The sequence below is a fragment of the Bombus pascuorum genome, chromosome 13 (genome assembly GCF_905332965.1).
Source record: "Bombus pascuorum chromosome 13, iyBomPasc1.1, whole genome shotgun sequence".
Taxonomy (NCBI): Eukaryota; Metazoa; Arthropoda; class Insecta; order Hymenoptera; family Apidae; genus Bombus; species Bombus pascuorum.
The window spans coordinates 10,561,481-10,583,415 of NC_083500.1; the positions used below are offsets into that span (position 1 = coordinate 10,561,481).

At 35.3% G+C, this 21,935-nt stretch overlaps 2 protein-coding genes across 4 annotated transcripts; one reads left to right on the top strand and one right to left on the bottom strand.

Annotated features, from left to right (window-relative positions):
* Positions 1–5,152: 5,152 nt before the first annotated feature.
* Positions 5,153–8,508, bottom strand: LOC132913345 (uncharacterized). 2 transcript variants are annotated; one of them, XM_060971615.1, is made up of 3 exons: positions 7,658–8,508; positions 6,712–7,312; positions 5,153–6,620 (listed from the first exon to the last, which is right to left on the bottom strand). In XM_060971615.1, exons 1-3 carry the CDS (start codon positions 8,349–8,351, stop codon positions 6,386–6,388), a joined length of 1,530 nt encoding a protein of 509 aa, XP_060827598.1. In that variant the 5' UTR covers positions 8,352–8,508; the 3' UTR covers positions 5,153–6,385. The 2 variants fall into 2 exon arrangements, with proteins under 2 accessions (XP_060827598.1, XP_060827597.1); XM_060971614.1 differs by having other exon boundaries at positions 6,712–8,508.
* A 6,159-nt stretch (positions 8,509–14,667) lies between these two features.
* Positions 14,668–21,172, top strand: LOC132913603 (kelch-like protein diablo). 2 transcript variants are annotated; one of them, XM_060972036.1, is made up of 7 exons: positions 14,668–15,052; positions 16,216–16,269; positions 16,357–16,730; positions 16,812–17,127; positions 17,205–17,902; positions 18,249–18,591; positions 18,769–21,172. In XM_060972036.1, exons 3-7 carry the CDS (start codon positions 16,417–16,419, stop codon positions 18,958–18,960), a joined length of 1,863 nt encoding a protein of 620 aa, XP_060828019.1. In that variant the 5' UTR covers positions 14,668–15,052; positions 16,216–16,269; positions 16,357–16,416; the 3' UTR covers positions 18,961–21,172. The 2 variants fall into 2 exon arrangements, with proteins under 2 accessions (XP_060828019.1, XP_060828018.1); XM_060972035.1 differs by lacking the exon at positions 16,216–16,269.
* Positions 21,173–21,935: the final 763 nt, after the last annotated feature.

Here is a 21,935-nt window from a genome sequence, read left to right on the forward strand (position 1 = left end):
ACCTCTACGTATTTTAAATTTCATTGTCACTGTCAGGATTATATTGGTAGAACTGAAAACCTGATCTTAAAAATCTGATCACGAATGTTAAAGTTGTAAGATATTTACTGCAAATATACACGTTTAGTAGGAAATTAGTACATGGCCTGAGTAGCCATCCTAAACACGTATTTACGTGTTTAGGACGATTTCATTAAATATCGAGGCTTACTAATACAGTATGCAGCGAAATATATTATTGCAATAAGAGGTAGTTTAGATTTATAGTACTGTGGCTTAATAAAAAGCCACTACGTATTACTTTAATTACCAATTCATAATTAATTTGTACCTTTTGGTAAAATTCTCATTACTGGTTCTTACAAATCGTCCAAAGAAGTCTTATTCAACACGGAGTGATCTCTGTTCTATTATGTTTCAACCAAATTTCCTCGCGAATAACCAAACGTAGTACCCGAACCAGTGTCGTCGTCGAGAATGAGCTTTTTTGCGAGCACGACGAGCAAAGGAAGAAGAAGAAGCAGCGAGACGTAAGTGCACTCCCATACAGCCGGTTTTCTGGCGCATAACGCGCGTTCCTCTCCGTGGTTCTCCAGGCGAAAAAGGAAGAGAATTCTCGGTGCGGTGTCTCGGTGTTCGGATTTCATGGTGCCAGGCCAGAAGACAGAGAAAGTCTCAACTCCCGTCGTCGGTGGCGAGAACGTGGTGACAAATTAAAATGGGCGAGAGAGGCAGGTGGTACTATCTCGGTGCTTCGTTTTAAAGTTATGTATGCCGGGCCAGTTTTCGGTACCATGTGCCGTAAGAAGAGACATTGCAATTCGTATCGTCGCAAAACATAAACTTCTGAAACGTTGTTTCTTTTATTAATGAGTCTTGTCCGTACAATGACCAAATGCTCGAATATACATCGTGAGTGATAGTTCACTTTCCTGCCCCCGAGTCCCGTTGATATCAATCGGAAATATCTCGATCGATATTTGTATGCAATGCCTGACCTCGATAGTTACACAATAATTTACTAAAAAATCATAAATATGCGCATTTAATTTAGTCATTAATAAATTATGTTTTATTGGCCTACGGTAAGGGAAGAGGAAGGGAGCGGAAGTTGGGATGGAAATGGAAGAGGGAAGAACTGGAAACAATAAAACGGTTCACATGTCTGCAGATATTATTTTAAAGAAGTAGAAGTTTGGCAGGGAACATAAGGGAAAAAGAATATAAAGAAAGTAAAAATTTAAGAATGTACATGTTTGGGGAATGTGGGGGTAGAAAAAGAGAAGGGATGTGGGGAAGATAAAGTCAGTATTAAGCCTGGATAGATACACACTGGACTACATGATATTGGAAGAGACGCAGACAGACAGAGGGCAATGAAGTTCGAGGAGAAAGTAAAGGAAGAAGAGAGAAGAGAAAAGGAGAGAAGATCGAGCGAGAAGGGTATTCACGAAGAAACTGAGTAAGCCAATTTGGAGTCGAACAGCTCAGAAGCAAAGGTCAAGAAACAAACGAAAAAGCTAAGGTAAAGGGACGGGGAGAAGCAAATACAAGTCCAATATAACAAGATGTTGAAGTGATCGCCACTTCTAAGAAAACTCTACATCTGGTCTTCGGTTTTCTCAAGCGCTGAGGTCATCGATAGCGCATAGACAAAAGAATGCGTCGATGACAAACCACAAGCGGTACACGCGCGACGTTTGTTTCGGGGGTTCTTTTAGTCTCCGGGTAACATTGCTAGCGTGAGGATCTGGACCAGCTTACATTGTATTCCACACTTTATACTTTAATATTCACAATATATATACTTACAATACTTTACAATTTACCCACGCGTTTCTTTAATTCCACATACACCGAATAACCTTAACACAAGATAACAGGTACAAAGTGTAATGTGAGGTACAACAAAGTATACGGGCGAGATATTTGGAAAGAGTTAGGGATGGAAATAATCAACAGTTCACAGCAAGGGCGAGATGTGGTAATACAGAAAGATGGAATAAGTTTTGGCTATGGGCACTGGGAAGAAAGGAAGTACGAGATTTGCCATGAAGGATAGAACCCGTTGGAGCATATGGTTAGAGTGTTAGAGAATGCAAAGAACTGGGAAGGGGGAACTTCAGAGTGAATGGAAGGGAAAGAGAAGAAAGGTAATAAAATGTTTGAGGGAAGTGGAGAAAAGAAAGAAGGAAGAGAGAAAAAATAAAGTTTATGCAAGGGGACAGGTGAAAGGATAATGAGAGAGAGAGAGAAGAAGAGTGAAGAAATTAGTCCAAGTAGAATAAGAAAAATTATACGTATACATGTATATGTATAAGATTATGTATGTATAAGACTATGAACTACTAAAGACTTTGAACAAAGTCCTTTTCAGAGTTATGAAGCCGAAAATAAAGATATATGTATTCTATATAGTTCTGATATAATAAGCTTTTTTTCAAGATAAAAGATCTTCTTGAAATGAGATGAGGAAGGTAAACGAGGAGGAGGTAAAAGGAGAGGAGGAACGTAAATGATAATGAAAGAATAAAGGAAAATGTGGAAGCACGATAAAGAGAAGAAACAAGAAAGATAGATAAAAGATGGTAAACGAAACAGAAAGATTATTATAGAAGAGGAAGAATTTAAAGAGAAAAGGAAAAGAGTACAAACCTAATCCTGGAAATACAAAACGATACGTAAAGAAACGCAATGAGATAGGAAGAAAAAGAAAAAATAGTTAGAAAATGGAAAAAAGAAAGGAAGAATGGAAAGGAGAAGTGAAAGGAAGAGTGGAAGTAGAGAAAGCTGCGAAAGAGAAAGAAGGAGAGAGAAAATGGAATCGACGGTGCGTGACCCCCTTGGGAAGGGTCAAGTAACGGAAGTAGAGCTCGGCACTCGACCCTCGAAAACCAGTGGGTCGCAGGGATGAGCACCAAATTAACCGGCAGTTCAATCCAACTGGCATCCCTCGATATATAGGCATCATCGACATGGATCATCGTTCTGCACCGTCACCATATGTCGTGCAGGTGAAGACACACGGTACGTGCCAATATCGAAAAAACGTGACTAGCAACTACACGCTTTACCCTCTGACTGATCGTGCACGCTCAAAATGGATGGAATGCGACATATTTCGAAATTACCGAATTAAGATTCTGAATTTGGTTATTGCTCGATAGAAGATTGAGATTGAGATTTTTAGAAATGAATTTATTTTGACTAAAAGAAAATAATCTTTTATTTTCTTAAAGTATTGACGTACACATACGTAGATATCGAAAGATAAAATTGATTATAATGTTCGTTTATATATTACTCATTGTATTTTCGAATTAATCTTTTTTATTGAAGTGAACCAAATTTATTTTAATTTTATTTATATAGTAAATGAAAGCGACATGGTGAGTTTGTAGAATCGGTCAACGATTAAAGTTTTCGCTAAATCGCTTCCATCCACTATACGTGCTTTTTCCTTGGAATTCTACATACGTATCTATACCCTAATAATTGTAAGATATATTTGTACTTAATGTATATATTATCGTCTTGCTACAAGTATGTAGAAGCAGAATAGTAATATAAAATACTTATATAAAATACAATAATAATATAATTCAAGATACAAAGGAATTCAGCTAAATATGTAACACGCAAACTAACAGGAAGAGGTGCAATCGTTCAAATCGCTTTATCGAACTACAATCCCATTAAGAATGGTCGTTTCTCATTAAAAACCATGATAAATATTCTCATTCAAATTGATGACAATATTTTATCGAATTCAACTATTTTATCTTTTCTCCTTGCCAGTTTAAATTGATAAAATTGCAAAAATCAAAAGAAACGATTGTTTCATCAAAAATCAAGGTTCCTTAAACTTAAAACAAATTGTAATAAAATATAAACGAGGCACAAGCAAAATTAAAAAATCAAAAATAAAATTACAATACGCGAAACAACTGAACTCGGTTCGGCTTTAACGCCAATGTCGCGTGATGATCCCGAAATGGATTTACACGGATATCGAGGGACAAGCGACGCTCCGGCACCGTCAAAGCAAAAATTTTCCCCAGGGACGATGTTCCCCTTCACTTTTGTCATTAAATGCGCATTACCGCGCTGCTTGCATCGCAATCGACTCGTCCACGTGACTTTTAATCGAATCGATCGATATCGTTACACGCGTGTTTCGTTCCGTACAGACATTTAACGACGCAAAAGTAAAATCGTCTACTAGACAATAGAACTACCTCATCCTCCCCTCTGTCTTTTCAGATCATATTTTCTTCCACTGCAACCTGTCCTATTGCTATTTCATAATCCTTATTAATCTTTAATTAGCAATCATTAGTAATCGACACGATAGTCAAAATAGTTTCTCTCATTGTTTATAATCTTTCGCCCGTTTTAGAATGGGAAATAAATTTCATGATAATCAGATGATTATAAAATCGTTGATCAGTGTTTAGATTCCTTATTCATTTTAGAAAACCTTCACAAAAATGTTTTATGTTATCGATCAAGATAATCAGAAATTCGAGAGAGCTACGCAAACCAATCAATTTTTAACGTTATGTGGAATAGAACCTATTCCTTCCACTTTTGTGTAGCGAACAGTTTTTTTTTTATCATTTAATCACGATAAATATTTTTTTGGTTTATATCTTGACTATAAAGCTGTCGTGGAAAATACGTATCAACGGTTCTAGATGTGCATGTTCTCGTGCAAAAGCTCATCAAATCGAATGTCGGGTGGAAAACCAAACATCAAGATAATTAAAAGTCGCATTTTTCTTTCTTTATCTAAAATAATTGAGGCTTTCTACAATAATGACGCAACTGCATGTATACAGGTGCTCAGCATTACGGAAACACCGTACATCAACGTCACTTTCGACCGATGCCTTTATAACTTTCGACAATGAATATCGTCCAGCTCATATTGTATGCACGCATCAACGATAAATGTGCGAAATCAGCCTAACTGAATTATTCATTCTTACGTACTATATCCAAACTAAATTATGTACATGTTTCTTAAAGAAGGTATATAAAATTTGAAACTACTAAAAGTAATTAATGAAATAATTAAATTTTCGCATTTTCGATTTAAGATAAACGAACTCTTCGCAAGATCATCCAAGAAAGTATGATTCTCCCATTAGTAAGTAACAGAGAAACAATTTTTTCACGGGCTAAGAAAGCTCAGTTCTCTCTCGAATGTTACGATACATAGGAAAAACCAGAGACTTGTACAAAAAGTCCAAAAAGCTGGTGAAAAAAAGATTGTCATCAAGGTGTTGAGGTGTCAGAAATGATGGGAAATTGTGGTTAAAGTTAACGACGCGAGTATACATATGCAGCAGCAGGGATTGTAAGACAAGCAAAGAATATGCGGGTAGCACGATCATTCCTGCGCAACTTTGAGTACAGCCGATTTTATACCTGTACGAGAGCCAGTTGTCGGTGTCTCGGAACGTGCAGCTGACCGTTTTTCATTGCCACCTGTACAGTTCGTCTTCTTTCGTGTATACTTTTCCGTTTTGTGGTCCCATACGGGTGAATTTTAAGAATCAAAGAGAGAATTGCGTTCATTTGCCGCCCGCAGCCGAATAAATTGCATCTCCAAATTGTTCTGACATCGATATCGTCACTGTTGAATCTTTGCAACATGACCGTTTTCGTTTACTTTTACTGATTGGTTGGATATCTTTCTGTAGTCGATCAATGCTTATTTATTTTATTTATATATTTAGAATGATCAACAAAGTACATCAATTACAAGCTAATTAATTCATAACGTTGAGTGCCGTTTTCATTACTCAAGATCCATCATCTCGTTTAATGGCATTCTCAAAAGGAAGATTAATAGGAGCAGGTAGGCAGTTTGAAAAGTGAAAAATAAAACAGGTGCAACGTACAGTCCGGCAGCTAGACTCGTCTCATCTTCGCTGATTTATCGGCGACCAACAAATTGTATCCTATACTTCACCTGTTGTCCTGACAGCTAACTTCATCCCTGGACTACACACTTGGAAATTCTACTTGACAACATACGTAAAACAAATTATTCAAATTTATTCAAATTTTCGAGTATTAATAATTTCCTCTTCTAATTAGCTCTTCTAATTTCCTAAATTTATGTGGTAAATTCTTTTAAACTCTCGAATATTTTAACGTACATCTGTTAAAATAAGAAATCATATTTTATGTACGAAAAAACTCTTTCGCACATACGTGATAGATATATCGCAAATTGTTACTTAAATATCGATAAGCTATCAAAAAGTACGAGCTTATCATTCGACCTTTTGATAATAACATTTCGATGATACTATCGGCAATACGAGGAAGAAATCGTAAGAAAAAGCAAATTTGTATCGCTATCCTATTTATTTTAATTCAAACCTATTACAGCGAGCATGTTAGTACGTTCGTCTGACAATCGTACTCTTCGATCAAATAACATTTTCTGCAGTTTTGAAAATAAAGGATTGTTAGATACAGAGTATGCAGGTGCGCACAAGTAATCGGCTGCAATTTTTGAAAGGTTTGGAAACATCACGTGGCCTGTAGTACTCCACCATGCGATAGGATCGTCTTTTCTGTTAATTATTTTCAAATTTATATATCTAGAAAAACAAACAAAGAAGGTTACAAACGCGTATTATACTACTAAGCCGTAAAAAGCTACACGATTTAATTTCTACATTTGTATATTACCTCTCCAACTCGTGCCTTGATGGACAATTAATACCACAGTTGTCAGGTTTAACACCCAATTCCTCAACTCTTTTATCAAACGCCGCCCATAAAATATTTGTTTCTGTATTTTCATCGTTCGTTTGCGAACTATTAATCGTAGATTCGTCAGAATTGGTGTTTTCATCGTCGGAAACGTTTGATTTCGTCAATATATTCTTCACATTTTCGATACATTTCTTGGAATGAAACGCAACATCCTTGTATCTAGGATCCAAAAACGTGGCGATCGCGTAGCCAACCGACTCTTCGACGTCCTTAAATCGTGCACAGAAACATCTCAACAAATTGTCACGGAACAACGTGCCATCGGCTGACAAATCATCCATATCTTTTAAAGCAGCCTCTATACCATGAACGATAGGTATTATTTTCGAAATTGTCACGTGAAGATCAGAGAACAATTCTTTCGTCGCTTCGTGCAATGGCCCCAAAACTTTGATTATCTCCGAAATTATATTCCATTCAACTTCCGACACGGATGGTACATCTCTGTTAGGTCTTTCGTGTATCTTTGGCGACGTCTCAAAAGTTGCTTCCCATTTAGATAATGCATCCTTCTCTGCGAAAGCTTTCGATAAAACAGGTTTTAATTCGTACACGTGGTTTAACATTAAATACGCGGAGATCCAACAATCGGCCGCATTCCCCCATAAGTTCAAAATTTTCGAAGAATTTGTAGCAAATCGTTGCGAACCAGCAACAGCTTCGTTAATTTTAAAGTCGCAAACAATGTCTCGGCACTTATTTATCACGTCAAATACAACTTTCGTGTTTTTCATCGCAATCTGAGCTACACGGTTCAACGTGTGACCAAAACAAGTGTTATGCGTGGCGTGCGTCATAGTACGATACGTGTCGTTGTAAGTGACGACGTTTATTTTCGAACAGAATTGCCAGAGTTCACCAATTTCATCGAGCTCGCGTAATATGGGAAACTTATCGTCCATTGATTGAAACGAGATCCTCAATAATTTGTGGTATTGGACTCTATCGACACAGAAATGGACGCTTGTCGCGAGAATCAGGCCACTGCGCTTCGTATTTTCCTGCGAACTAATCGCAACGTTAACACACGTCGCTTTCGACAAACTTTCCTTGATCTCCATGCATTTGCGCGCGTACGAGTCTGGCAGGTATTTCGAGATCAAGATACTTCTCTTTGGTATCTTGTATTTTTCGTTCAACGTTCTCACGAAATTTATGAATCCTTTGCCATTGATTATTGAAAACGGAAGCACATCTTGTGCTATCATTTGTACCAAAGATCGAGTTATCTCGCCTGCTTCTGTGAAATTCGAAGACGATCTTCGCAGCACATCGGAGATTTCTGACGTAATTACCGCTTTGTATTTGGTCTCTGATGAACTGGATGCAGTTGTATTAGATTGTCCCGCTTCTTTCTTACAACTAGACGAGTTTATCTCGAGAACGTCTTTGTGGTGTGTGCGGACGTGCGACCACAGATTCGTCGTATTTTTACAATAAGGCACTATGAGATTGCACTTGTTGCACCTGACGATTGCGTTTAATCCATCGTTTTGGTATACTATGGAAAAATGCAGCCAAATGGCACTTCTTTTCGCACGAATTTTAGGCATATTTGATCATCGATGGTAAAACTTTGCCGTAAAACTTGTATCTTGAAATCACTAGCGTTAACAGTTCTTGTTAATATATTTGTTAATATAATTTCTGTATCATTAATTCTCTGTTCTTTCATTAGAAATGGCATTACTGTGCTCGATGCTACACGCTTAAAACTCTACTACGAAGATGCTACTAAAGATTAGCGATAAGGTATCGGTAACTTATCGATAATATTATTAAGATATCGATAACACATATAAAAATAAATGGAAAATTTTGTAGCGTATCCACAAATAGGATTTCAACGCAAGGTTAAACGAGTTGGAAAGAAACGTTCAAATGGAAACGCAGCCTAACTGTTCAATTCATTTTGCATTATATTTTGAATGATAAAATACGGTTCTTAAGTACTTTGATAGAATTCGTGTTGCTACCTTAGATAAAGAATATTCCTCATAAATTAGATTAGAAGTATATTACGAGATCAATGCGAAAAATAAATAATTCAGAAAAAAATGTAACTTATCATATTTTGTCCTTGCGCTCATCGTTCGTTATAAATAAGCTATAGATATTTATGCATTTACAAGGACTATTAAAACCACAAAAATTCACAGAATACAGCAAATGCAAAAACATATGAAAAATAACCAAAATATAGAACTTTCTATAATATCCATTAGTTGAAACAAATCTCTGTTTATTTTTCATAAAAGTATATATTTTCATAATAAATATCCTCGGTCTAGTGCTTAAATACTTTATCAAATTCTTATCTATTTTTATAAAGACCTACACACGAGTTCTACCCACGAAATTCGATCAAAGCGCAATACGCGACAAGCGGAGACTAATTTTTTCGTTAACCATTCGATGATCTTATCGATCATCTTTTATGAAAGGAGTAATGAATAGTCATTTAAAGAATAATTAATCGTGAAGGAGATATCGTCGCTTAAACTGAACGTAGTGGCTTACGTTTAACAGAAAAGCGATCGCTTAACAATAACGAAGTCGACGAAAGCATAAGATCTCGTATGATTATGCTTACACGAGATTAATGCCGCGACCAAATGACGAAAATGCAATTTCTTCGTACAGCAAATCCCATTCGATCATCTTCAGGAAAGCATCCTTTATCGATTCGATCGCCGATGCAGCCTGTACGGAACTTATACTCACGCACGGCACACGATACAGAGATACGAAGGAACTCAGAAATTGGCGACACAACCCCGATGTGCAGGCAGCAGCACGAGTGTGCCTTGAACTGGGCCAAGTGTATGATAATAAATAATTCGCACGCCTCACTCGATCCGGTTTAACGCAGGCTCGTCCTGTTATAGGCGTATACAGGGTGTTTCAAAAAATTGCTAACAATCGTTCATTATAGCGCAGCCTATTAAACGTCTATGAAACAAATGCATAGAAACAGAAACAGACGCGTATTAATTTATGATTATCTGAATATGAATAGGATATTTTGAATCGAGTTAAACGGTTTACCTGCTAATCGTAAAATTCTATTACCAACAATTTTTGTGCGTTTGTCTCGCTGTTACTGTCGCCATAAATATTAAAATATATCGTTTACTTTGTCTTGTGAAAGATAAGATGTTTGTTCAACTAAACAAACGATGCGTCGTTTTCTCATTTTTAATGTTTTCTTCCTGCTGAACCTCAAGCACCCCATACTTCCTCCTTCCTTTTCTGTTCTCTTATTAAAAACTAATACTGTCTCATAATATACACAAGTTTGATTATTTCGTACAAACGTTCCGTACAATGTTCGAGGTTGAATTTTAAGACATCGAAGCATAGCTAGCTCAAATAATCCTACCATAAGCTGTTACTTACCTGCACGTATAATCATTTGTCTCCATCGATGTCGCAGCGAATTTTTCTCTCGTTCGTGGGATACTTTCATCCGCTTTTCAAATACAGACCGAATAAATAATCCTTCGGGCACCTTACGCACGAAACTTCGACAAATAACCTCAAAACTGAGCTCGAAATGTTTCAATGATCGTGTATCGCGCGTAAGTACGCTCTTATGCAGGCGCGTGTACTTGCGTCTCCAGCTGTCCCTTGTTATTTACGTGTCTCGGTTCGAGGAGCAACGACAGCGAGCGAAGAGAACGCGAATTCGTTGCTCCGGAACAGGGAGAAAGGAACGAGAACAGTGAAAGAAAGAGGAAGAGAGAGGAAGAGAGAGCACGACAACTTGGTTCCCGCGTGACATTTATCTTTATGCCCGCTCATTTGCGCCCGCTTATGGTCGAGCACGTGCTACCCGGATCGATTGAACGGGGTCCGTGATGCCGCCTATATAAAGTCGAGTCTACACCTGACAAACGAGCTCGAACCAACGTTACAATCGAAAGAACGAACGTGGATAATATTTATTATCCGTTGCTTGGCGGTACAACGGAGGAACATATTTTAGTAGGTGAAACAATTTGATCTATTTAATAGATAGACCGTATAAACGAAGAACAACTGACAGAGTAGAATCTAGGTAGAAAGCTTCGTTTAATAAATATTATACATTTGTAACAAGTAGCCTACCTACTTTGCGCACTTCATGCTTATTTTTGTATATTACCTGCATTCTATGCATTTCAAATTTTCCATAAATGCATAGAAATCTAGTCTATTTATATCTAGCTGGAAAGAAATTTTAAGGAAGCTAAAAAGTTGCTTGTACAGCAAAGGATTATTTTTATTAAGTAGAATAATTTCATCCTTTTGGTTAAGATATTTAGACTAGCGTTCATTGATATGAGTGATCTTTTGCTTCTCGTTCATGCTTTCCCTGAATAAACTAAAGATCATATTTCGATAGAAATGTAATCAATTTGTAGCGACAATACGAAACTCGAGGAAATTTCTTCTTAAAAAAAATGCAAAGGGTTGCTGTTGAACATAATACCATGTTATTTCGTTAATTGAATTCGACAACAAGACAAGTAATAAAAATAATATAAAAACAAAAACACTTTAAAGAATCGCGAAATAATGATAACTTGAAAAGGACGGTTCCCAAATTGTATCGCTTTTATTACGAGTCTGTGGAGTAAGTATATTTCAATTACGCGTATATATGTAGTCTGTGTCATAAATTTTGTGCTTGTCACCTGAAGACACGTCCTGGGAAAAAATCAATGTTAATCGAGTGGCATTAACGCAGATGACGTATTAACGGAGCAATATTAAAATCCGTGTCTCAGGAGGAGAAGAAAACGAAAGAAAAAGAAGGGAAAAAACGGGGAACGGAGGGACATTAGTCCGGGTCGGGTTCCGAAAAGCTGCAATCGGTTCGAGTTTCTGTAATCGGAGTTAAACGCGCCTCCAGGCAGTGCGTTTAAGTCGAAAAACCGCGGTAACACCGACGATACCTCTTAAACCACTTTAATGACGCATCGACGCATCGCGAATTTAAAATTACACTGACGACTTACTCGGTCCGCGCCGATAAAGATCGTTGCCGATGCAAAAACCGGCCTGACTCGGTCGCGCCGACTGATAAACCGCGATAAAACTCGCGTGTGCGCGTATAGCAACAGTATCGTAGCGCAGCCTAGTTGTTCGTTCATGCACACCGAGCGCAGTGATTGCTGCGATTTCATTACGGACGAAACGTACGACTGACGATGGATGTCAGCTTGAATCGTGTAACATACAGTGATTCGCGGAAGTACTCGAACGCCAGCATAGAAAAAACGCTTACCATTTTTACGAAAAAATGACGTGTTTCCTACTTTCTCCGTACGGGTATAATCTTCAGCTGGAAATAAGAGAAAAACGTTGTATAAAATCTGGCTGTAAAAGCTTCGTTACAGAGTTGAAGGCAAATATCGAACGCAAGCTGAATTTAAGTTTATCAACGCGTATTCTGCGGTGAGGAATGCGAACGATAGATCGTGGTTACCTTGGTTCTATCGAAATTGTTTAAATGCTTAAACTTTCATTAAAGAATGAACATGCGTTGATACAGGCTCAACACCGATACAGTGTATAGTATAGATATAAGTACGAGTAAAGTCTTGCGTAAATCGACTATAGATCATTTGAAACTTTGCCAGAAAGGTATAAAAAGAATTCGGAGTGGGAATAGATGGTTACAAATGCGTGGTGACTACGAAGCTTTATTCTCTAAGTTGTATCTATTTCTAGACTTTGTCAGCATGATAAATTAATCAAAAGAATAGGTCTTCTGAAGTTGTTATACTTACCCTAGGGAAAAAATATAACACCAAAGATCAAACAATTTGTCTAAACGAATATTTGAAGATATTTCCTTGAAAGTAATAAAATATCTAATACTTAAGAGGAATTTAACGAAGAGTTCGTAAAGTGGCTGTAGCAATGATCGGTAAAGGACTATGAATTCACAGTAGTACGAGTGTATCTTGTGTCAGACGTCTAGCGCGGAGCTTATTTCTTCGCTTGAAACGCGTCTTTTTCTTCAAATTGATTTGAATAAAAACTCAACTTTATATTATATATTCTTATATTTTTTAAACATCGTTTAAACAATGTACCAAATTCCAGTTAAAAACAATTAATTGCAACTTTTTTGGAAAAAAAAAGGAATACAAATTGACGACGTAAAAAGCATGATATTCGATAATTAGAAATATATTACGTGCAGAAAACCGGTAAAATTTTAATTTATATCTCCTTTTATCAACCGATCGAAAGTATCTTAAAGAAACGTAGCAACTGCCGCGATGGAAATTATAATTACGTATATTCAAGCGACACCTGTTCCACAGTTAAGCAAGTAAACCTTGAGCAAGTAGAATCTTTCATTCTAACTAATATATTTATTATACGATATTTCACTTATTATCAACCTATCAAATACTCAAATATTTTTATCTACCCTTCTGATGTCGACTTCTTTCCTAATAATTCGAAAGTTTAGTAAATAATTCTTTCGTAAGCTTCCAAATAGTTGCTCGCTTTTGAAATACACGCGTAATGCGTAACGCGGTATTCGAACGGTATCAAACCGAGAACTAAATCACAAGCAGAAGTCTGTTCGATATATCCTTTCATCAATAATTCGAATAATTAAACTGGCAATACGGTTTTCCCTGAAACGGGAACAACTCGTCTGGCGCAATAAAACAGGCAGAACTTCCGTGAACGCAGCGTGACTGTGTGCAAGCTGCAGAAATAGCAGGCGCGCGATACGATAAAACGATTAAGCGGATCGTCGTGAGTTCGGATGGCAGGTGCCAATAAAAATCGGTTACGTCTTATTACGGTTGACCTAGATTTTAGCCAACTCACAGGCAACCAGCCCTTGTAATCTTAATAAGGTGATCCACACGGTGTAACGGCGGTATATACGGCCCCATTTGTCCCGTTCGTGATGATTGAATAATCTTGCGGCAGAGAATGAGAGCCGATGTTCTCGGAAGCGGAATATCCATAGACACGCGACCGGCTCTTTCCGCTTTCGCTCCAAGCGCATCGATCGCCGTGCTATTTTATTAAGCAGCGGCTTGATACAACCGATACGATGCCCGCGAAACACGGCCAGCTTTCACGATTCGCAACCAAGATACGGTGTTCGAACATTGTTTACCAGATGCGAACACGAAAACAGTGATTGCGCGTTTCGAGATTCGAAGAGAACATCGTGGACCTTGTTCGCCGTGTAATCTCTTAACTATATGTTTAATGACATACAGGATGTCTCAGGAAACCAAGTTTGACTACGTTACGAGATAAAGATGGATTTATGGCTGTACGTCATCATTAATTTTTAATTCATTTCAACATGACAGGAATAAAAATCTCTATTTATTAATCTGTGACGATCATTTTGCTTTTACCTCGTCTCAATGAACCAATCGACATTTCAGTTTTTTAAATTTAAGTGTCTTCGATAACTGAAACATCCTCTATTAATATTATCGACTCAGCTTTCTTATCTTTTGGTACTGTTGAATCTGTAATTTCGTGTTGTTTCTGAACCTTGAGATTCTTACAGAAACTCAACAGGTAAGTGATTTTAAAATCCAAATTAGAAGCTGATAGTGATTTAATCGAGCAATCTTATTGAATATGTTATGGGTTAATTAACTTCTTAATTTAACTTAATTTCTTAAGATGTTGAATTTTTCACAGATAGGAAATAAACATTTTTTTCATGAAATCTTTTTTCATTATTATTAAGTTTTGCTTGAGAGTTATACGCGGGAAAGAAGTTTAAATAAAAATGATTATAGTTGTGCCATCTGTTGTTGAAAAGAGAAAGCGTAGACACGGTTACAACGATTCGGACAGTTCTAACAATACAGTGCTTCTATCTGTTGGTGTTGGACGGAAAGCAAAGGTAGAGTGACACAATTGGCACAACGCGAGCGTAACCCTGGGGATTCGGTTCAGAAACGAAGGAATCGCTATTTGGTGCATTATGCATCACAAGCAAAGATATCAAAATGAATGTATTCTTGTGATATCGTCCACGGAAATCTGGTGAATCGGATTTTTAACTGGTGTATCGGTTCTGAAGCGCGACGTTGATTCGACATCTAACATCATGCTATTGTTTTAACAGTATTGTGAAAAAACGAAGCTGGAACGGTGATCAAATTTTTGTTTATCGCTTATTAGCTGGGAAACTACCCAAACTATACAGAAATTCGATCGAGTTTCTTAATCGTACGTCAAAAATCTTCGTATCCATCATACAGTGAGTGTCAACGATGTTTCTACTATCACTTTCTCACGCCTACGAGCTGTCCAATTCCTTGAAAACACTTTTACACGATTCGTCGTTAAGATAAATGTATAAAAGGTGAAAATATCACATAAAACTCGTATCATTTATTCAATATGCAAAAATATATTCGCGTAATTAATACTTTTGCTACATTTTCGATTCTTTGTAAATTGTATTGTAAAACTGTATTGACAATGATGTATTTCTGACGTAGGAAAATTCAGTTAATTTAATCTTAACGAAAATCTCATTTTTCATAATGGCAGTAGTGTCTCAGTGTATAAATTAAAAAGATATATTTTTATGTTAGAATGTGTTGTATTAGATCTGCATCAGTATTATCCGTGTTATTTTGAAAGTTAAAATTATATTGAAAATTTGATTATTTTTAGAACACATTTCGTATATTATGACTATTTTTTATATATTTCAAACAAAATTTCCAACTTTATGTTATGCGTATACAGAATCGTTTATTTTGGTGACTAAATCTTTTATCTATAATACTTAGTAACATAGTTTCATTCAAAGTTTATACAGATAAAGTGATTAGATAAAAGAACTATGTGTTTACTCCTGTACTTAACACAAAGAAAACAAGAAAGTTTAACAAAGAGATTTTTTATTATATATATCACAAAACTTAAATGTATGTATAATTTGCTGTTAAGTTAAAGATAAGTTAATTTTATTATTTGTGGATATTTTTTAAACATTAATTTCATTATTAGTTGTTACTGTGTGTTATTACTGGGGTTATGTTGTTATTTACAAACAGTCATGCAGTTACTATAATTACTACAAGAGCATTGCATTATTTACAAATAATCTGCATCAATTTTGAATCTTTATTAATTGATCTTATATCTATATATGTATCTTTTTACATTATAAGAGTCTTCTTTTCAAAGACATTAAGTCACCACACAATTCCATTAATTTTTTTACTCATTCTAAGCTTTTTCAATTTGTTATGTAATTTAAAAGTAAAATTTGAGTTTATTAAATTCTGTCAAACTTATGTGGAAACAGTTACTACGTATAACTACAAAAGAAACTTGTTTGTAGCATGATCTAGTTGGGAAGCCTAATCACTAATTTATAAACACTTCTTCAATCTTTGGTTTACATAGGAAAATAGAATGTTAGTCACATGATAGCTCCTAAAATTCTTCAATATATCAAATGTAATACATTTTCAAAGTCAAATTATTTGGATACTAAAGGTCAGTTAAATTGTTCAAACAGATAAGAAACGAATGTTTTGATTTTAGGGATTTGAGAAGATCAGAGGGCCTGGTGCGGGCACGTTCGAGAGCCGTGGTGGTTGGTGAATGGTGTTGCAGATAGACTCGGTGTGGGGTTGGGCGTCACCCCCGCTGCGCCTCCAGCTAGGGGGGTCTAGGGGCGCCTCGGGGAGAGCGACCGCGGGCGCCCCATCCTCACAGAGGATGGGTGAAATGGTCGTAGAACGCGCACCTTCCCCAGCCCGCCTCAGTCACACTTCAGAGAAGCATCCTCGTGCTACACTCACCGAACTCAATGTTCTTCGTCGTCATCGAGAATTGTGCGATGTCGTTCTCAATGTCGGCTCTAGAAAGATATTCGCTCACCGTGTTATTTTATCGGCGTGTAGTCCGTACTTCCGGTAAGATACTATTATCGTAATTAAACATTAGAATCTTCAATATTTAAATTGACTAAATCGTTAAAATTGTGTTATTTGTAGAGCGATGTTTACTGGGGAGCTGGCGGAATCTCGACAAACTGAAGTCACGATACGTGACATAGATGAAATGGCGATGGAACTATTGATAGACTTCTGTTACACTTCTCACATCATCGTCGAAGAAGCGAACGTTCAGACTCTCCTTCCAGCAGCGTGCCTTCTCCAGCTAGCAGAGATTCAGGATATATGTTGCGAGTTTCTCAAACGCCAATTAGATCCATCTAATTGTCTAGGTATACGAGCGTTTGCTGATACTCATTCGTGTCGTGAACTTTTACGAATCGCGGACAAGTTTACACAGCACAATTTTCAAGAAGTATGTATTCTTCATTCTCCAAGATGTATCTAATAATTAGATTTATAATAATTGTTTACATTTTTGTTTCTATCTAGGTAATGGAAAGCGAAGAATTTCTTTTATTGCCTGTTGGCCAATTAGTAGATATTATTTCTTCGGACGAGTTAAATGTTCGAACAGAAGAACAGGTATTTAGTGCAGTTATGAACTGGGTCAAATATAATGTCACTGAGAGAAGGCAACATTTGGCGCAAGTTCTGCAACATGTACGACTACCCCTCCTTAGCCCAAAATTTTTAGTTGGAACCGTAGGTTCTGACCTTTTAGTTCGGTCCGATGACGCATGCAGAGACTTGGTAGACGAAGCGAAAAATTATTTACTGCTTCCTCAAGAAAGGCCGCTGATGCAAGGACCTAGAACACGACCTAGAAAACCAACCAGACGCGGTGAAGTTCTATTCGCTGTCGGAGGTTGGTGTTCTGGCGATGCAATCGCTAGCGTAGAAAGATTTGATCCTAACACTGCGGATTGGAAAATGGTGGCGCCAATGAGTAAACGAAGATGTGGTGTCGGAGTAGCTGTACTGAACGATTTGTTGTACGCAGTGGGTGGTCACGACGGACAAAGTTATTTAAATAGCATCGAACGATATGATCCACAAACGAATCAATGGTCCTGTGATGTTGCACCTACCACATCGTGTCGAACTAGCGTAGGTGTTGCGGTATTGGATGGTTTTCTTTACGCGGTAGGTGGGCAGGATGGCGTCCAATGTTTAAATCATGTTGAGAGGTAAATTGTCCTATTTATAAATATTTTATTGCCATATAGTTAAAATCAAATTTTATTCATTCAGAGTCTCTTCACTAATTATACATCACAAGTATAAATAAACTTTGCCTAGTTATCATGCATGTTATTCACGTTTTATTGTTAGAGCGCTATCTCTACCATTCTTTACTTTATAAAACACAATAACAAAGTGAGAAATAACATGGCATGATAACTGTATGATATGATAGAACATTATTTGTAAGCTTTTACTCATTTTATCTACTTTCATGTATCAATATGAAATATACAAATTAATATAATTTTAAAAGGATTCAAAACGAAACAAAGGATTTATTATATACAGGTATGATCCTAAAGAAAATAAATGGTCCAAAGTATCACCAATGACCACTAGAAGGCTTGGAGTAGCTGTTGCTGTGCTAGGCGGTTATTTATATGCCATTGGTGGATCTGATGGCCAGTCGCCTTTAAATACAGTAGAAAGATATGATCCGAGACAAAACAAATGGTCTCAAGTATCACCTATGTCTACAAGACGTAAGCATCTAGGCTGTGCGGTATTTAATAATCTAATTTATGCCGTTGGAGGACGAGATGACTGCATGGAACTCTCAAGTGCGGAACGGTATAACCCTCACACAAATTCTTGGAGTCCAATAGTTGCTATGACATCAAGAAGAAGCGGAGTAAGTTGCCTTAACTTTTACTATTTATTGTTTAAAACAGTCATTAACCTGATTTCTTGTAAAAACCCGTTTCAATAAAAATACTTCACTTAAATTTCATAATATTGGATGCAGATAAATTTAAAAATCATACGTTTCTTACTAACAAAAGAATTCATTCACTTATTATATTTTCAGGTGGGTTTAGCAGTAGTGAATGGTTTACTATATGCAGTGGGTGGATTTGATGGAACTGCCTATTTAAAAACAATTGAAGTGTACGATTCAGAACAAAATCAATGGAAACTATGTGGTTGTATGAATTACAGAAGACTCGGTGGAGGTGTGGGAGTAATGCGAGCCCCTCAAACCGAGAACTACATTTGGTAGCTCAGGCCCCCCTCTTCAGCCCAAATGGCTGAAACTCCTTTAACTCCTCTTACACCGATGACTCCTGTTACACCCGTAACTCCTCCCGCCCCTGTGTCGGTTCCTGTTGTTATAACTAATACTAGAAAACGCTACCGCCGATCGATGAGCATTATATAAGTAATACGTACGTTTTATAAGACTTTGCCTTTCTAGAGATGAAGTCATTTTTGTCAGGAACTATTCTATGTTCTTCCATTAGCTTTGTGTAGCTTACAATTCATTTTCACGAGACAATTACTTTGTACTAAGTACGGATGTATATTTTCCTGATGTAGAAAATTTACTCCTTAATAATGTTTATATTGTCGCGATTTAATCGTGTTTTTTATATAAGACTTTGTAAAATATTTCTCTTATGTTATTTATACATTCTGTTATGTATTACTAAATACCAATTCCAACTATTCTAGATTTAAGTACAATACTCTTGTAATTTCTGCTCTATTTTCCTTTTCTTTTTCTTTTTTATATATATAAAACAGTTGTGTTTATTGTGAATATTTAAAATACAAAGGAACAGAAAGGCAAAATCTCCTTGAAACATATTCTCGAACACAATATTCACTTCAATGGAATGCTTGCAGCTTCCATGTTCTCAGTGATTAAAAAAAAAAAAAAAAAAAAACAGATTTTTAAAGTATATATTGACATCAAAACTTCGTTATGGAGGACTGCTTGTGCAGTCACTGATAAAAAAAAGAAAAACAAAAATAAAGAGTTAATCAAACAAATTGTTTCTGTCTCGATAGTATACTTTCTACATGTATCGTATTTTTATCAATAAGACTGAAGTGAAACCAAAAGTTTATGTAAAATTAATAAATGAAACGAATGTTTCAGGCTCTAAGAATATTTTTGTTTTAAGATAATGTATAAAACATGCATAAGTTATAACATGATTTCATCATGTACTAAATATTACAATCATTGGATTTACGTTTCTTAATCCTTTTAATATCTCTACAGAAAACAAAGCTTGATAAATTTACGTTTTGTTTGAAGCGATAAAGGAGTACTCTTATTGTACAAAATGGTAATAGGGATCATTATCCAACAATTTCATAATGTAACGTTTGTGATAATAATCTAATAAGAGTCAGTATATTTGACTGATTGTGAGCAATATTTTACTAACATAACAAAATATTGTTTTGTAATTATTTAAATAGAAAGTTATAAGAAAGCTGTGAAAATTTCTGTCGATTAATTACAAAATTAAAAAGTTTATGAACTTACTAGTTGTGTTACATCTATGAGATTGTTGAAGAAAACAAAGCACATGTCTAGTATAAGAATATGCTGACGATATGATGTAACTATCTTTAAACGACTTGTTACAAAATATCATTATTAGAAACTGTACAGATTCTCGATATTGTATCGTAATGACTTTCTTCAATGGAACAATCAGTTTTAATTAGACATGAAACGCAAAAACGTTTCTATTTCTTTACAAACACAACAAATTTATGAAATCTATATAGTATATCTATATAAATGAAACAATTATATTGAGTTGGAATAATCCAATTACAGATTTAAAATGGTACAAATTATTGTAATCACTAAACAAAGTTCAAATAAGTGTTCAAAATTACAGATTTAATTTACAAATAGTTAAAACTGTAGTTTCATTATAAGATGTTGCTAAAAATGTTAGTATTTTAGTTGCTTAAATCAAAATTCAATTCAATTTTAAACTCATGTGAGAAACATTTTTACAGAGTGATATTTGCATTTCTTTTTACATCAATAAATTTTATTATAACTAATTGCTATTCTCTAATGAGACAGTGGAATCTTTGAAGTAAAATTATTTTATTATTTTTTATATATACATATATACAAAGATTTCATTATATTCCTTGGAAAATATATTAAAAATGTTTTATTTTCTGCCTACTGGTGAATTCTATTACGTGGAGCAGATAATCAAAATGAAAAGGTTTTACACATAATACGGAGTAATTTATGGAAATGCTAAAAATTAGATGATTTCTTACAAATAAAACATACATTTCAAAAGTACAGATTAAATTTTTGTTTTATATAAGATTTCATACATGTATGATATAAGTTTATAGAAATGATAAGTTTTTAGTGTACTTAATAATTCTGAAAGATGAATTTCTTTTTTAAATCTTGTATAATAAACAAATTTCAGTTTGTATTTTTAATTTATTTTTATGCTAATGATCTCTTTCTCAATTATACCAAATGTTACCTCCTATCTTTTACAGTGAATAGTCAATTTTCCATCATATTTTATGTTTGCATGGAAATTTTATTCATTTATGGAAAATGTATATTCTAATCTTGAACCATTAATTTTGTTTTAAATGCTTGTCATTTAGACAACTATAGAATAATCACATATAAACAAAGAGTTTTCTTAAGGTTTAGTTACAACGGGAACAAGTAAAGTGTACTACAAACTGTCTTTTTCTAAAACCATTGAGAATATCAAGTATTATTTCTTTCAAAATACTTTCTAACACATGGACATAATTCCAGAGATAATTTACTAGAACTAGAACTATTTTATTATATTAAACATACTTCTGTAACAGCATTTTTATACTTTACTTTTGTATTACAAAAGTAGAACCATAAAATGTTCTACTATTTTTTTATATATTAATGTATTTGTAAGTTATCTAATGCAATTACATCTTTTTTCATTAAAATTTTTAATAAAAGATAAGAAAAATATTAGAATATATAAAATTAAGTAAATGTGAACTAAATAAACATATTTACATATTTTGAAACATAATCAGTGCAAAAATTGAAGATATGTGATATCTTTGATGGCTTTAGAGAAAGTAGTCTGATTAACGGATCATGTTACATATTGTTTATATGGAATATAAGAAACTGATTAGAACAATATCATTATACATATGTATGTATATCTTTGGAGTAAATATGAA